This window comes from Fusarium phalaenopsidis (assembly GCF_050370095.1).
Source record: "Fusarium phalaenopsidis strain FUZ10S chromosome Unknown contig_32286, whole genome shotgun sequence".
NCBI classification, from domain to species: Eukaryota; Fungi; Ascomycota; class Sordariomycetes; order Hypocreales; family Nectriaceae; genus Fusarium; species Fusarium phalaenopsidis.
In genome coordinates, this window is record NW_028145413.1 from 3,262,943 (window position 1) to 3,278,677 (window position 15,735).

The window sequence follows — 15,735 nt, forward strand, 5'->3', positions numbered from 1 at the left end:
GCCGTGCAGGAAACCTGCTTTACTCTGCCCAGCTTGTTTCAACCCGACGCCCTCGACCGAGGTCTTGACGCTGAGCCGCTTTTCTTCGCAATCCGGGGGATTCAACTTTCTATGAAGAGAAAAAGAGAAAAGGAAGAAAACTTTGGCTGCGGATTCGAGATAATATCTCGGCCGCTCCAGTGTGCACGGACCATGATAATCACGTGCCAGACTGGTGTGGCTGAAGCCGTCGCTCATTGGCCAAGATGCCATACGCAGGCAACCAACCGTCCACGGTCGGGCCAGACGAACCCGGAAGAGCTGACGAGAACGTCAAACCGCAGCGACCATTCTTGGATCTAACATCACCCCAACATTGCGCGATAACTGCTTCATCCTCCACCACCAGCTATAAATCTTTCTAGACCAATCCGCGACTTCACTTACAACCAAGTATCTTTAACTCGAGCCGATTCACGAGTACCTGTCATTTACCCAGCCTCCCTTGACGATGGCGAACCCTCTCGATACCGACGCTGGCTCTGAGCTCTTTAGCTCTTACGAGGCCGAGTTCAAGCTCATCCAGGCTGATCTGACGCAAAAATTGGACCAGATTCCCGAGTTGGCGGGTGAGCCTCGAAAGGCCGCCATCAGCCAGGCTGAGCGAGCCCTTGAGGAGCTCGATGAACAGGTGCGTTGCAATGCGTGCGACTGCCTGTACTCTTTCATTGAATGCTAACACTCGTGGCTATCAAGCTTGCGGCAATGCGCCTGGAGAAACAAAACATTCCCACCAGCTCTCGTACCAAGGTCAATCAACGCCTTCGAAACTACGAGTCCGACACAGATGGCGCCCGTCGCAAGTTGACAACCCTCTCTTCCGACCGTTCAGCTCTTTTCGGATCGCGATACACAGACGACCCCGCTGGATCATCCGATATTCATATGGAGCAGCGCCAGCAGCTGCTTTCTGGTACGGACCGACTTGATCGCAGCACCCAGCGCTTGAAGGCCAGTCAGGCCCTTGCCAACGAGACGGAGGCAATCGGCGCAGACACTCTGGCCAATCTCGGCAGACAACGAGAGATTATCGAGAACACACACGGCCGACTACTCGAGAGTGAGGGATACGTGGACAGGAGTATTAAGACGCTAAGGGGGATGGCGCGTAGGTAAAGTGGTCCTTTCAGGAGTTGACGTCCATGGCCAAATACTGACCGTGGATCTACAGGATGGCTACAAATCGGGTGATTACGATTGCCATTATTACAGTTCTGGTGATTCTTATCATCGCAGTCATTTTCAGCAAGTTCCGATGAGATGGGATTTCGGCTACGTAATGGAGTTTTAGGCAGTCACTTTCAGGTTCGGCTTGCACGGGTTTGTTCCTCGGTGCACGAGGTCTACGCGTCCTTTCGTTTCGTTTCGTTGCAGGGGTTTGGGAATGCTTTCATGATTCTAGATGTAGACCGTCGCTTTTACAGTACATACAGCTTTCGACAGCTGGCGTTTGTTCAGCCAGCTGCAGATAGTATGGTCACTTGAAATTGTTTGTGATGAAGACATGATACGGGCAATATCGTCAATGCCAGTGGACGTTCAATCAGTTAATCAGGTGTTACTGTTCGAATTGTAGTCCATGGAAGAGCAAGTCCATTGGTCTGGGAATCATGAATTGAGTTTGCTCAAGTTCTTGACCTGCCGCTGATATAGGATCACTTCATCAATAAACGTACCCCTGCCTCTCGCTTCCATCAAAGCTTACATAAATGTTCAGTGTGAAAATCACCGCATTTAAAAAATTCCTCCCGGTCCCCTCCAATTTTTCTCTTTTCAACACCCTGGTGGCTCTCTTTGAGACATTCTACCCTATTCGCAACCAGCTTTCAACCTGAGCTCGAGAGAGGTACCCGGGAAATTACCGAGGTATACCCACACTTTAGCCCCGCACTGCTACTAGCAGGGCTTGCTGCTCAAGAACCTCCAGCCTCTCTTTTCATTCCTCAATCACAAAACTCTACCTCCACACAACCAACCTCCCCCAACCTCCACCTCTTCCACACGCGACACCCTCCCTCCTACGCTTCTCCCCTTCCTCTACCTCTTGCTACATCTCGCTGCAACTTTCATTTCTGTCTTTTGCATTTCGAGCGTCTTTTCTCTCCGGCTCGCCACGTGCTGAACGTGGCTTTTCGATTCGGCCATGTCTGAATTTCTCGGGTATGGTAAACGTGGTCGTTGACGCCTGTCTTCGCCCGCTTATGCAGCCACAGGTCTCGCATCTCCCTCATCTCAAAGAGCGATATTCGGTATGTTCCCGCACGCGATTCATCCGCGCCCGCGACCGTCGCTGACCCCAGCATAGCTATGTTGGCACCCTCCACGAGATCAACTCGGACGAATCCACAGTATCTCTCGAGAATGTGAGATCATTCGGAACGGAAGGCCGTAAAGGTCGACCGGAGGAGGAGATTGCTCCCTCGGACCAAGTTTACGAGTACATCGTCTTCCGTGGAAGCGATGTCAAGGACTTGAGAATCGAAGAGCACCCCAGCATCAAGGAGAACAAGCCCCCGGCTGTCCCTGATGACCCTGCTATCGTCGGAGTAAGTCACCTCTTCAATGCTTTCTGTATCCCCTCCCATATGATGAAATATTTCGGATGTAAAACATTACACATCGGAAAAGCGCAAAAAACAATGTCGAGATTTCCGTTGCCTTCCTTCTGATCTGGGAGATTCAATCCAATTTCTTTTGCCAAAGCAGCTTGAGATGCAATTGCTAACTGAATCAAAGGCTCGAGCTCGCCCTGGTGCTCAGGGCCCGAACCAGAACGCTCCTCCTGCCGGCGCCTTCGGTCAAGGCCCTTACCCACCCAACAACTTCTATGGTGGTCCACCACCTGGCAACTGGGGCCGTGGCGGTGCCCCAGGACCTGGACCCGGACCTGGCCCCAACTTCGGCAACATGCCGTACCCTCCCCCTCCTGGCTGGTTCCCTCCCGGTCAAGGCTTCCCACCTGGTGGTCCCAACGGCCCTGGAGGCCCTGGACCTTGGAACAACTATCCCTTCCCTCCTGGCCCCGGTGGTCCTGGTGTCCCTGGCGCCCCGGAGGGCCCTCAGAACCAACGTGCTACCCCCAGCTCTGGCCCTTCACAGGACTCGAAGCCGGCTCCTATCGGTCCTGGTGCCGACAGCGCCAAGGCGGCCACGCCAAGTGGACAAGCTGCGCCCCCTACTGAGCCGAAGTCTCTGGCTCAAGGTGTTCGTCAACCTGCCCATGCTCCTACCCCTCCTGTCGACTCGAAGCCCTCGGTTGAGGAGGTCAAGCAGGCGGCTGCCGGTCTCGCCGCCAATGGACAAACCACCAAGCCCGAGGATGCTAAACCTGCTGCTCCCACTGGACCCAAGAACCACCGGATCACTCCCGTTATTCCCTTGACTGGATCTGCTGCCAAGCCCTTCTCGCTTCCTGGTGTCGGAGGAGACGCCGCTAACAAGGCTCCCGTGACTGGCGCGCCTGGTAATGTACAGGACGCAACCAATGCCGCCCGAGCTGCGGTGGCAGTTGCCATGGCTCAGCTGGGCAACAGTGGCGGAAATGCTATGGACAACCTGACCAAGAAGGTCAATGAGATGAGAGTTAACGCTGTTGTTTCGCGAGGTGGACCCGCTGGTCGGGGACGTGGTCGTGGTGGACGACCTGCCGCTGCCAAGGTCGAGGTGCCTGATTCTGACTTTGACTTTGCTCAGTCCAATGCCAAGTTCAACAAGCAGGATGTTGTCAAGGAGGCCATTGCTGGCTCTCCCTTGACAGAGACGCCCGAGGTCACCACAGAGGGCCCCGAGCCCACGACGACCGATGATGTTCCCGTTGCCTACAACAAGTCGAGGTCTTTCTTCGACAACATCTCCAGCGAGTCCAGAGAGCGAGCCGAGAATGGCGGCCAGAAGCCTGGTGGTCGCGAATGGCGGGGCGAGGAGCAGCGAAAGAACATGGAGACCTTTGGCCAAGGTAGCGTTGACGGTGGCTACCGCAACTACCGGGGCCGAGGCCGTGGACGTGGCCGGGGTGGTCGCGGTTATGGACGAGGTGGTCGAGGAGGAAACCGACCTCAGTATCATACCACGCCTGCCGCCCAATAAACGGAAGGCGTTGCACGATTGGTTGATGGGTTATGAAACGAAGACGTCTACGAAGAGGGTGGGCAGTCATTTTCTCGGACAACTACAACAAACCAAGACGCGATCTTGGTATCACAAGATTCCTAATTGCCTTGTATGATGTATCAACACACGGCCCTGGCTTTGGGAACGATTGCATTTCTACTGCCCAAAGGCATACGGGCTTGGACGGGATCACGAGCCAGAGCTCGGCCGCCACAGAAACAAGGCCACTTGGCCTGGAGTTAGGATTGTATTGGAAGCGGGCGGGACTGCGGGTGGTTTGCATTGCAGGCTGCAAGGGGATTTGCTTTGACCCTTTTTGAATTGATGAAACAACAATGGAAAACAAGGAATGGCCTGGCATGGCCCGGGGTGGGTGGTTACGAAGATGAAGAACCTAGTTGACGAGGAGCACGATAACCCATGACGATGCAAAAACTAGGAAATGGGGCTTGATGCAAACAGGGCTCGAGCTGATGCTCCCTGCTTAATACATGATTTCAAGCTCATTTGTTGTCTCTTTCATGACATGATGCTAACACCAGCTCTTCCGAGTTACAGTGACGCCACACTCTGAAGTGAGGATGCAGAAAGTTAAGGTTGACCACGGTTGAAGACAAGATTTCGAGGCTGCAGTTGAGTGACGGACAGAAGCTTCTCGACGAAGGCTGGCAGCTCAAGGCTGATATTCACAAGCCTCATCAGGGTGTATGCACAACTTGTCAGCCCTTGTAGATCTTATCCTGGCCTATCCATTGGCTGAACATCTCAAAAGAGGGTCGAGGGGTCTTCACAAAACGTTGCTCTCACTGCCCCGCCAAACGTCATCAGCCCAACGGCGTGACACATCCATTCATTCACACAAAGGAAGAAGTTGAGTATATAAGCAGACAGTGTCTGCCTGTTACTCTGAGATCAAGTAAATTTCTTCTTGTTCTCAAACTTTAATCACGAGGAAATCTTTGCCGTCCACTTCTATCGACACATCAGGCTCTGAAGTCGAGCAACAGCTCGACACCCCGCCTCAGACATGTCGAGCCGACAGCTTCGGAAGCTCCAGAAGCAAAGAGAGCTGGAGGAGGCTCAGCGACTCGCAGAGAAGGAATCAGATGAGAGTGAGGAGGAAATCGCGCCTACTGCAGCCCCGAAGCCTCGGGTGAGCCTCTTTGCAGCTCTAGGTGGCGATGACGACGATGCGCAGGATGAGGATGAGGAGCAAGAGGAGGAACAACAGGTCAAGGAGGAAGTGAGTGAGGAGCAGCAGCCGGCTACGTCAGGGAAGAGCAAGAAGAAGAAAAAGAAGAAGAAGAAGAAGGCTTCTGCGACTGCAGTACCGGGTGTTGAGGAAGAAGAGGATGAAATCGACAAGGCCATCAAGGAACTCAACATCACCACCAACGCACAAAACACCTCAGCAGCAGCTTCAACCCAATCAACCCGTAGAATCAACGAGCTACTAACCATAAACCCATACCACCTCCGTGCCGTCAACGAGATGCGCAACCTCTTTGGCCGCGACGTCATAGAATCCGCCGAAGCAGAAGAGGAGCAGGAGCGCAACCGAAACCGCCGCGGTCAGATGCAGCGCGAAGTCGACCTCGAGACGTTCCTCCGCTCGCCGCCAGGTGCACCAAAGCTTCCAGAGGTGTCGCTACGCCGCAACGTCTTTATCCAGGGACGGGAGCACTGGCCAAGGCAGAGCGCTGGGGGTTTGACGATGAAGGAGGTGGGAAGGGCGCCCGACGGGTCGTGGACCGAGTATGCATATTTCCACGACAAGAACTATGATGCCGTGCAGGCCTTCTTTTTCGCCTGTGTGCACATTGGTGATCCTATGCGCATGGTTCATCTGCTCAAGGAAGTCCGTAAGTTATACCAGATTGGATATTAACATGTATAGCATGACAGCTAACACTCATCTTAGCATACCATGTATCAACACTCCTGCAGGTCAGTAGCGTCGCCAAGCAGGACCAGAACATGGCCCTCGCCGCCGAACTATGCGAGCGAGCCCTTTTCACCTTTGGTCGCGTGACCACCTCGGCCTTCCGCCAGAACATCGAGCAGGGCAAGGCACGTCTCGACTTCCGCCGACCAGAGAACAGACAGTTCTGGCTGGCTGGATATCACTATCTTAAGAGTCTCATTCGCAAGGGAACCTACCGAACAGCTCTGGAGTGGGCCAAGCTTCTTTACACGCTGGATCCCAAGGACCCCTATGCCATGCGGCACTTTATCCACGTGCTTGCAATTCGAGCCCACGAGGCTCAATGGCTGATTGACTTTCTTAATGAGGTAGAAAAGACGAGCGAGAACCGAGACACAATATACCTAAGGCAAACCCTGGTGCTCGCTCACCTGCAGCTCGGCGATACGACCCGCGCTGCCGAAGAACTCGAAAAGGGTATGAAGCGAGTTCCTTGGCTATACTGCGCGCTATTCCAGGAACTGAACCTCGATACACCGCCATCCATCTGGGGTATTAACGCCGACTCCAATGACAGGTCGTTCTGGGTGAAACTCTACATCCACCAGGCAAAGGATCTCTGGAATAACGCTCAAGCCATTCCAGTACTGGAAAGGGTAGCCAATACCCTTGAAAAGGTAGACACCAGTGTACTGCCCAAGGATGACTCTCCAGCAGACCAGGGCGCCACGCGGCTTGCCTTCCTCGAAGGCCAGACATCCCTCATGGCCCTAGCACCTCGAGAACTGCTCGATGCCCAGCCCAACTACGAATTCGACCCCCTGCCACCTGCGGAGGCGGACAACATATTCACCAGCGAAGGGACACAACTGCCCTGGCGCGAGAGACAGCGGCAGACCGAAGCTCCGCCCAGTGAGATTGAGGCGCGTATGCGTAACATGTTTGCGCGTCACGCGGCTGCGGTTGACAACGGCGCCGAGGGCGACGACATGGAACTTGCCGCCCTGCTCGACGATGAGGAGCTGCAGCGGGATCTCGAGGAGCACGCACGTGCGGGTAACCAGGCGGGGCTGCTTAACCGACTGATGCAGATGCTTGGCGTGACAGCCGGCCCGACTGGTGAGGTCGATGAGGCTGCTACTGGACATCAGGGGAATGAAGATGAAGATGACAGACCGGAGCGGTCTGGGTCGGAGGCGGAGCGTGGTCCGAACGGGGACGGGGTTCCAGGGGCTTGGCCCGAGGACGACCGGTGAGGCCAGCTACTCTGCGGTACAGGTGCAGGTGCAGGTTTGAGGCGTTGGCCGTGGCTGTTACATATTAGACGGCATTGTTCAACAGGCGTCGATGGCGATCGACAGTGGCTGTAAAAGGTGGCCGGTGAGGGTATATGAACCCATGCAATAGGTGTCTAGGGAAACACTGAACGGAGACGACAACCGTTCGTCCGAATTGAGCATCGATTTTGCCCATGATCGAACTGCCTAACAAGGAATCCAGACCAGGAAGGCCATGGTGCGACGGCCAACCGGAGATGGTCATGTCTCACTCAATCTCGACAAGATCTTGAGCTGCTACCATGTTATTTCCGTTAGGAGACCCTCCATGGAAGCCAAGACTCCCCAGATCATCTAGAAGCTCTTTCCAGGTAATAAAACATCAACGGCAGTTCATCAAAATGAGCATCTTAGCAGCGAGTAAGCGCGCATCCGGGAGATGAAGGTTTCTAGAATGGGCGGTAGAAGACAATTAAACCCAAGACACGGCAGCCAATGGCATGCTGGGAGTGTGGCATGATGAAAAAGAGTGCTAAACGCAATCAAGAATAGTCGGATGAAAATGCTCAGCCCTGCCTTGACCTTGGATTGCGGTTGGTGTGCCATTGACCCCGGTCCAAAACAGGAGGAACTCACTCAGGAGGTTATTCCGAAAATCCAGGCGAATTTCTGCTCCGGGTCTGTTGAAACAAGCATTCCCACTATACCAGATTGAGAAGCTGCGTGTGAGACCAGGGTATTTCGGCAAGTTTGGTGCCCGTCGAGTCTCTACCTTTGCATCACCATGAGCGTGCCGCGCGGGGCCATGGAGTAATAAAAGACGACTGGTAACAAGCCAACTGGTCCTAGGACCAACTAGGGACGTGGCTAGTGAAGCCATTGACACCAGAGACGAGGAATATTAGGAGCATGTCCCGGGATATGCTGGTCAGCATAATAATAACCACAGCCATCGCGGAGACGGTCAGCATCGGCGCCCGCGCGTAGGAAATGTTGACATTGGGCGTGGGCTCTTTGCTGATCCATCGTGTCGACAAGATTTCTTTCGGAGCCGAGGGAACCGACGCTAATTGCTCAACAGAGATGGTGCAGGGAGCATGCACCCGAGCCCGAGCCATCGGCCGACTGGGCTGGAATCAAATCAGCAGAATCCCGCGAGCCCACGGTAGGTAAGCGCATATGGCGCATGCAACATTGTGCGGAACACATGATACAAGGTATCCATGGGGTTGTCGAGCCTCGCCGTCTGGGGTCGTCCGCCGGGGGCGAACCCGAGTGGAGAGGTTCTAGCCTCCGAGTGCCAATTCGTCCGACAATGCAATGAATGACCATGATGAAGGAGGGTATTCGGCAATGCATGCAAGCAAGACATGACACGAGGCGTCCGCGGGAGGGAGACGGGCAATGACGAGTTGCTGGGCTGCCGTTCCACGAGTTGGGCACATTGGCTAGCCAGATGGTCCTTGGCTTGAAAAGGCTTTCCTCGGGCGGCGCCACAACCAGCTCAAGGAGATCCAAACGAGCCGAAAAGGGATCAGGAGGGGGCATGGCCAAGCTCCGAGTCCTGTCTTGGCGTCTGCAGACACAGACTCCGGCGACCAAAGGCTTGTTTTGGGCTTGGTCTGGCCTCGGGATGGGTGGGCGAACTGCAAGGCCGCAATTTGTATGTCTGCAGAGCACAGCAGAGGTGTCCTGCCGTCGGTGACCGGGGATTGGATGGAAATGCCTGCCTGGAGCACGGCTCTGCACATGGCGGCAAAGGGGGGGGTTACAGGAAGCGGAGGGACTGGGGATAAGCTGGAGATGGGTCGGCCGAGAGGATTCCTGCGGCTGCGGTGAACCTGGTGACAGGCCAAGCTGTACTGTATGCCGAGTACGAATGGCTTATTGGTGTCACAGACAGTGTTTCCCTTGGCCGTTTCTCCCGTCTCCGTTTCGCGGTCTGTGCCTATCCTTTCTCTCTTGCTCCCCCGCCTCTCTCGGTTCGGAGAGTCGATGTCTGAGGTGGATGGGGGTTCCTGGGTCAGCACGTGCCATGCCGTGGACCAGCGCTTGATGCCTCGAGCTCGAGAGCTGTCTGGACGATAGCTCTAGTGTGTCACGGGTGGCGGATAGATACACAGTCAGTGGAGGCGAACGATCGAGGCTGGCGATCATGGCGGGATGGGACGGATTAGCACGAGCTGCCTCGTGGTGATTGATTCATGAAGGGGGGACGGATCAAAACGTGAAGTTTAATGGGATTGCGGGTACAGCACAATACTATACCTGTGATGTGATTATCGATGATGAGAGGCCCAGGGTTTCGGAGCAATCACGTGCGATTCATGCGCCTTTGTCCATCCTTGGGAGGCGATGGGCCGAGCTGCAAAGCTTCCAGGGAAGGGACGGTCGAGACCCGTCATTCCAGGGCCTAGGCCCAGACCCGGCTCCGACGGCGGTCACGGTGCGGATGCCCCTCAGCCCCTTCCCCAGCAAGCAGGAAGCAGTACAGTAGGCAGGCAGGCACGTACCCCGTTCTTGGTACCTGCCTTCCGTGGCATTGGAAGGATCCAATCCAAGTCCTGGGTACGTACCTTATTCGCGACCACACAGCTCGCTCCGACGCTAGCACATCCATCGATTCCCCGACGGGAACTGCAGTTGTCTCTTTTGAGATGCCCGATCAGTTGACGACGGGAGATAAAGCTCATACCAGGAGCATAGGTTCCATTGAGGCTGGCAGTTGATTATCGAGTACAGTACCGCACTCTACCCTCGACAACCCCCTGCATCAAAAGGATCGACAGCACCGTCGGGACCAGACCCTTCTGGCGTCGTCTTGCAGCATCAATACCAAGAGCCGGGATTGGGGATTGTCACCATCGGCCGATCAATCCTCCCCCCCACCACATCCAGCTCCGGGCTGGGCTGGGCTGCGATTCAGCGCCTCGTGGCCCATCGCCATCCCCATCCATCGTGTCGAGCCGCTCCAACGATTCATTGCATAAGTTGACAAGAGATTGACGGCTGCATTGGCTCTGGCACTACCGTCGGTCCATCCCACTCATCGCCCACCCACTGGCCGGCCATTTTCACCCCACGAAAAGTCCTACAGTACAGTACAAGCTAGTCAGCTTGAGCGCTGGGCTGGACTACTGTAGCTAATTGCCAATTGTCCGGCTTGCGCGACGCGCGATGAACCACCACTCCGAATCGTCCTGTAACTAATATCCCCCATCGGTTTCTCTCCTCTCCCGTCCGTCTCCTCTCCCCCAGCCCAACTCAACTCAACCCAACCCAACCGGCTCGGCTCCACTGGGTCGGTCTGGCAAAGAAAGCAAAGCTCCCAGGCGCACGCACTCTGCACTGCACTGCCGGATCACTCGAGTCGTGCGTGCGCGTGTCTGGGGTGGCTGAATCAGACAGCAAGAAAAAGAGAGCGACGGACCACGCCTGCGCTCTAGCTCCACGGCGTCGACCTGTGTCTGGGTACGAACAAGGTAAAGTCCAACGACCCTGGCAAGCCGCCCCATCTCCAAGGAAGGACCAAAAAGCCTACCGGTCCAAGCTGTCCCCGTCCCCCGTAACCCGTGCCCCGTAACCTGTCCGAGTCTGCGTGTGTGGTGGTGCCTCTCTGACTTATTCGTGTCGGCTTCGCCTTGGTCAGATCTGCTTCTTCTTACCTCCTCTCGCCATCTGCTCGAGTCCTTTTACCCTCGCTATCCGTCATGTCCGTCGCCAGTTCGGCGCGCTTGCGACTCAACATTGCCTACCTCCCCCAGCCGAGGCTATCGTCGACTGCCTGAACTCCGTCCGTATACGATCACATACATCTCTCCATCACCGCTGAGCATCTCGACGCTGGTCCGCGCGACCTGGTCGACCACCGCTCGTTGACTGTCGTCGTCTTCTCGTCGGCGTGCTGTCGTTGCTCGATCCCACTTACACTCTCGGCCGACCAATCGTCCGACCAGTAGCTCGACTCCTTAAACCTCCAAGCTCCCTAAATCTCCGCGCCTTCTCGACCTTGGCTAAATTTTGTCGCCTGACCTCGGTCTTTCTTGGGATGGCTACAGCGCATTCGAATGCCCACGACGTGGGCGCTGCGCCCCCTCCGCCATCCGTTCTGGCTTCTACTCCTTACGATACGCCTCTGTCGCAGCAGACTCCACCGCATCACCACATGCACCAGCAGACACCTTCACAGGGCCATGCGCCTACTCACCACCAACAGCAGCAGCAGCAACAGCAACAGCAACGCAGCGTCAAGAGACCGCGACCGGTCAAGTCGTGTACCGAATGCCGAAAGAGAAAATTGCGATGCGATCGCCTCTGTCCATGCTCCCAATGCCAGAAATCGAACCGAACCTGCAAATATGCCGTCGATCATGATTCCGCAAACCTTTCCGATGGCTCTGACAGCGAAATGCCAGAGCCTGCTCGACCAGCAAAGCGTAACTGCGGTCCCGCCATGTTTTCCTCGGGCACTCCTCTTCCCAACAACGACTCGGCGTACGGGGCGGCTCGCAACGGTGATTCTACAAATGCGACGACGTTGGAAGAGCTGGCGATGCGCATGGAGAGGCTAGAGAGGCACCTTATGGCGCGAAGCCCTGTCGCCTCTGAAACTAGTGGCAGACTGATCGCGGCGTCCTCTGAGACTATTAGGGGATTGACGGTGAAGGAAGGGGCTTTGAGAACAAGGTACCATGGCCAAAACAGTCCTCGTGTCTTGCTTAACTTGGTAGGTACCCTTCTGCAGCTGCACCGGATGATACTAAATGCGACCAGTTTGACGAAGCCAAGGATTTCATGGCCAATATCCACAACGTCAATGGGGTTCGAGACACCCTGGTGAACTTTAGAAGGTTCCACAAGGCACTCCTCGACGAGTATCGCAAGTCGCTTTCCCCAATCACCGTCTTTGTTGACTCTATGATGCCTGTTCATAAGCGCATGACGGACATCCTGCCCAAGAAGTCGGTATGCGATAGACTCATCGACTCTTACGTTGATACATCCGAAACCATCTACCGAATCCTACACTTGCCCATGTTCACGGAGCAGTACAACCTGTATTGGGAGGGCAAGTTGCAGTCCGAATACTTTCTCCCACAACTACTTTCACTCCTATCCATCGCATCTCGATTCGAGACCAAGACCAAGGGCCTTGGCAATGAGCGCGCAGAAGGCGTACATATCCCGACAGCCTGCGCCCTCGTACGGACCTGGTTGGACAGTTTGAGGGGGAAGCAATTGGTTGAATTCGCGGTACTTCAGGTGGAGGTGCTCCTCCTGCATGCGCAGCGGATGATTACACCCCGGATCCAGGACTCATGGACATCACTGGGATCCATCGTGCGCATGGCTATGACCATGGGCCTGCATCGAGATCCTTCCGAATTTGAACCCCGGGTCCCTGTGTATCTGGGCGAGATGCGTCGCCGTATGTGGTTCACAATCCTGGACATGGACCTTCACATTTCTCTGGCTAGCAACTTGCCTTGCCTTGTCCGAGATGGAGACTTTACATGCCGGCCACCCCGGAACCTGGACGACGCAGAACTATTCCCGGACATGAAGGATCTGCCGCTGTCAAAGCCGATAGATGTGGTTACAGACAACCAGATGCAGGTTTACGCGGCCATGACCCTGGGAGTGCGGATGAAGGTGGCACACATGCTGAACCGCATTGACACGATCCGCGACTACCAGGAGATATTGGACGTGGGAGCCAAGCTTGAGAGATTCCTCGACGACATTAATTATATCTTCCCCCGGCAAGGCATCCTGAGCGACGCGCAGAAAAGCAAACAGTGGCGGTCCCGGGTCATTCTCGACATGCATGTGAGGCGACCCCTGCTCGCGCTGTACCGGCCATTTGCCATTGGCGCCCCTGACGCGCCGGCCCAGATTTCTCGGGCATACCTTAGGTCGTCGATGGTGATCATGAAGTACCTGGACGAGCTGGATCCTATGTTGGCCCATTTCCAGGATATCGCCGAGATGTACCATCAGGTGCTCAAGAGGGACATTATCCAAGCGGCCCTGAGCGTGTGTTTCTACATCCGGTCGGCAGTGCGTCCGGCTTCTGATAGCTCAGGGCTTGGTTCGCAAGCGTTGCGCATGTCTCCCGATTCATCGGACGACTATCCATCCTATAACCCGGAGAACCTGGTGCTATGGTCGCCTTCACGGCTTATTAGCACAGTGGAGAAGACGCTGGATTTACTGATTCGCAACATCAGTGGTCGCGACACCAAAGACGTGGTGTGCCTTTCGGTGGTGCTCAACTGCGTTCAGAAGCCAGAGTTCCAACCAGAGGAGGTTATGCAAGGGCTTCACATGGTGTTGGATCGTTGCTTGAGGGCAACCAACATGAATCTTGATAATGTACCCGTTGCTCCTCCCGGGCCAGTCGATGGGTTCCAAGGGGACGCATACAGACACCCTCACATGCCGTTCATGTATCAGAGAAACCCGGTAGGAGTGCCGGCAGCTGTCAGCGATCTTGACGGTTGGATATTATGGGAAGGCTGGGAATGAGTACGTCCCTTGATTTGATTGGATATGTATGTATGCCTCTTGAGCGGATTTTGGAGCATCTTTGTCAGATGCTGTAGGCATTGCTTTGCCTTTTCTTCTCTTCTTTGTCATTATGTTTCTTCACTTCATCTTGATATCACTTTCCTTTGTCCTGGGAGCTGTGAGGGGGTATCGGCTTGGGTCTTGATGTAGATGAGCGAGCCACAACGGCGAAGGTAAACAAACAGCTACTCTTTGGGCGGGCACGGCACAGCTCGGCCCTGGAAAGTTTCAGCGGGCGTTGGGGCGAGTGTTTTACCTGATTTCAGGGCGCATTTTATATAATGTTACCTTTTTGTACGGTCTCGCGGGGGGGCGCATCAAGATAGATGGTCAAAGTAGGGACTTTGTATTCATTGCGGCTTGAACACAGACATATCGGCGGCGGGCGTGGGGCTAAGGGGTTTAAGAAATAGGGGTTGGTTTGGGGGGCTTTGTTTTTTGATGGCATTGAAAGAGGACCATGAAGAATGTTGTCTCGGAGGGTTGATGACACTAGTGCTTGAATCATGAAGATATTCCAGGCATATATTGATCTATGAAGGTGAATTTGGACAATACATTATAGCCAGCGGCCGTTTTTCACAAGGGGATATTCGCTATTTGAAGACTTGCCCCTTAGTTGGTGAGTACAGGTGCTTTCCCATCAAAGTCACTCCCTTCAACAGTATCAACCAACCACTCCGCCACGCTGGCCCTAGCCACGGCGGCAGACCATCCGGGAGCACCACGTCCATCATCAGGCCAAGCGCGAATGGTGGTAACAGGTCCTTCAGTGAGACGGCACGGTCTAGCAAGGACAAAGGGCAGGCCACTCTCTCGTACGAAGCCATCCACATTGGTGTGATCATCCAGACCTGTTCGAAGGGCTTTGCTGTAGTTGAGCACGAAGCGCATAGGCGCTGAAAGAGAGGCCATAGAAGCTCCAACGCCCTGAGAGGAGTTGACGATGAGTTTGGGTTGCTTGGTAAGGTTTGTGGCCTTGATGGCATTTAACAACGCCTTTGTTGAACTTTCCATGAGATCATGAGGACAGTCTGGTGCTGTAGCAGCAAAAGGCGAAGTCCCAGTCTTATGGTGGCCGAGGGCAAAGATGACTGCGTCTGGGGGAGTGGGAGATTGGAGTGCTGCCTCAAGGTCGGGTTGAGAGGTGGGCAAGCCGGTGACCAAGGTGAGGTTGGGACTTGTGTTGGTAAAGATGGATGGATTTCTGACGAGGGCGGTTACAGTGTAGCCGCGTTTTAGAGCTGATTGGAGGATGAGAGAGCCGTTGCGGCCAGATGCGCCGAGGAGGAGGATGTGCATTTTGGTGGTGATGAGCGTGTAAGTGAGGTTTTAGGGGTTTTGAGCTGAAGAGTTCAGGCCTAACAAAAACAGATAATAACACGGCGAGTCATATGTGTGTATCTAGGTACTCTGAACAAGTCTTCATGCTCGACTTTATACTCATTGTCTTGATAGGGAGTAAGAATCATGTCGTCCAATTCGGCCGATACATTCCGCGGCCGAATTTACTCGGCCGATAGAATCAGGATTATCCAACGTAAGCCAGACAAGCTTAGCAATCACCAATCCAATTGCCCGAGCGCAACAATCATCTAAATACGGTCTTCTCAATGTCCCCTTTATTACATCGGTCAATTCATCAAAAAGACGAGAAGCAGTCCCGAGTATACGGGCCGTGAAATATTCCGACTGAGTCAACAAGCCGAGGCGCAAACGGTTATCATGAGCAAAACAGCCTCGGCTTCTTGTTTGTCCCTTCCCCGCATTCAAGTGAAAAAGCTGGGGTAACAAAAATGCAAGGTCGAATTAGAG

General features: G+C 54.6%; 4 protein-coding genes across 4 annotated transcripts; 3 read left to right on the forward strand and 1 right to left on the reverse strand.

Moving 5' to 3' along the window:
• Window positions 1–490: 490 nt before the first annotated feature.
• On the forward strand, window positions 491–4,125 carry LRP88_03292 (Scd6-like Sm domain-containing protein; the record flags this gene model as incomplete). The annotated part of the gene is made up of 5 exons (XM_083239919.1): window positions 491–670; window positions 736–1,151; window positions 2,247–2,288; window positions 2,345–2,585; window positions 2,776–4,125. 5 exons carry the CDS (start codon window positions 491–493, stop codon window positions 4,123–4,125), a joined length of 2,229 nt encoding a protein of 742 aa, XP_083105049.1.
• Window positions 4,126–5,176: 1,051 nt separating this feature from the next.
• Window positions 5,177–7,329, forward strand: LRP88_03293 (transcriptional repressor TCF25-domain-containing protein; the record flags this gene model as incomplete). Its single annotated transcript, XM_083239920.1, has 2 exons — window positions 5,177–6,011; window positions 6,071–7,329. The coding sequence occupies 2 exons, from the start codon at window positions 5,177–5,179 to the stop codon at window positions 7,327–7,329; spliced, it is 2,094 nt and encodes a 697-aa protein (XP_083105050.1).
• A 4,186-nt stretch (window positions 7,330–11,515) lies between these two features.
• On the forward strand, window positions 11,516–13,878 carry LRP88_03294 (transcription factor domain-containing protein; the record flags this gene model as incomplete). The annotated part of the gene is made up of 2 exons (XM_083239921.1): window positions 11,516–12,080; window positions 12,134–13,878. The coding sequence occupies 2 exons, from the start codon at window positions 11,516–11,518 to the stop codon at window positions 13,876–13,878; spliced, it is 2,310 nt and encodes a 769-aa protein (XP_083105051.1).
• A 657-nt stretch (window positions 13,879–14,535) lies between these two features.
• On the reverse strand, window positions 14,536–15,222 carry LRP88_03295 (uncharacterized protein; the record flags this gene model as incomplete). Its single annotated transcript, XM_083239922.1, has 1 exon — window positions 14,536–15,222. One exon carries the CDS (start codon window positions 15,220–15,222, stop codon window positions 14,536–14,538), a length of 687 nt encoding a protein of 228 aa, XP_083105052.1.
• Between the last annotated feature and the right edge of the window lie 513 nt (window positions 15,223–15,735).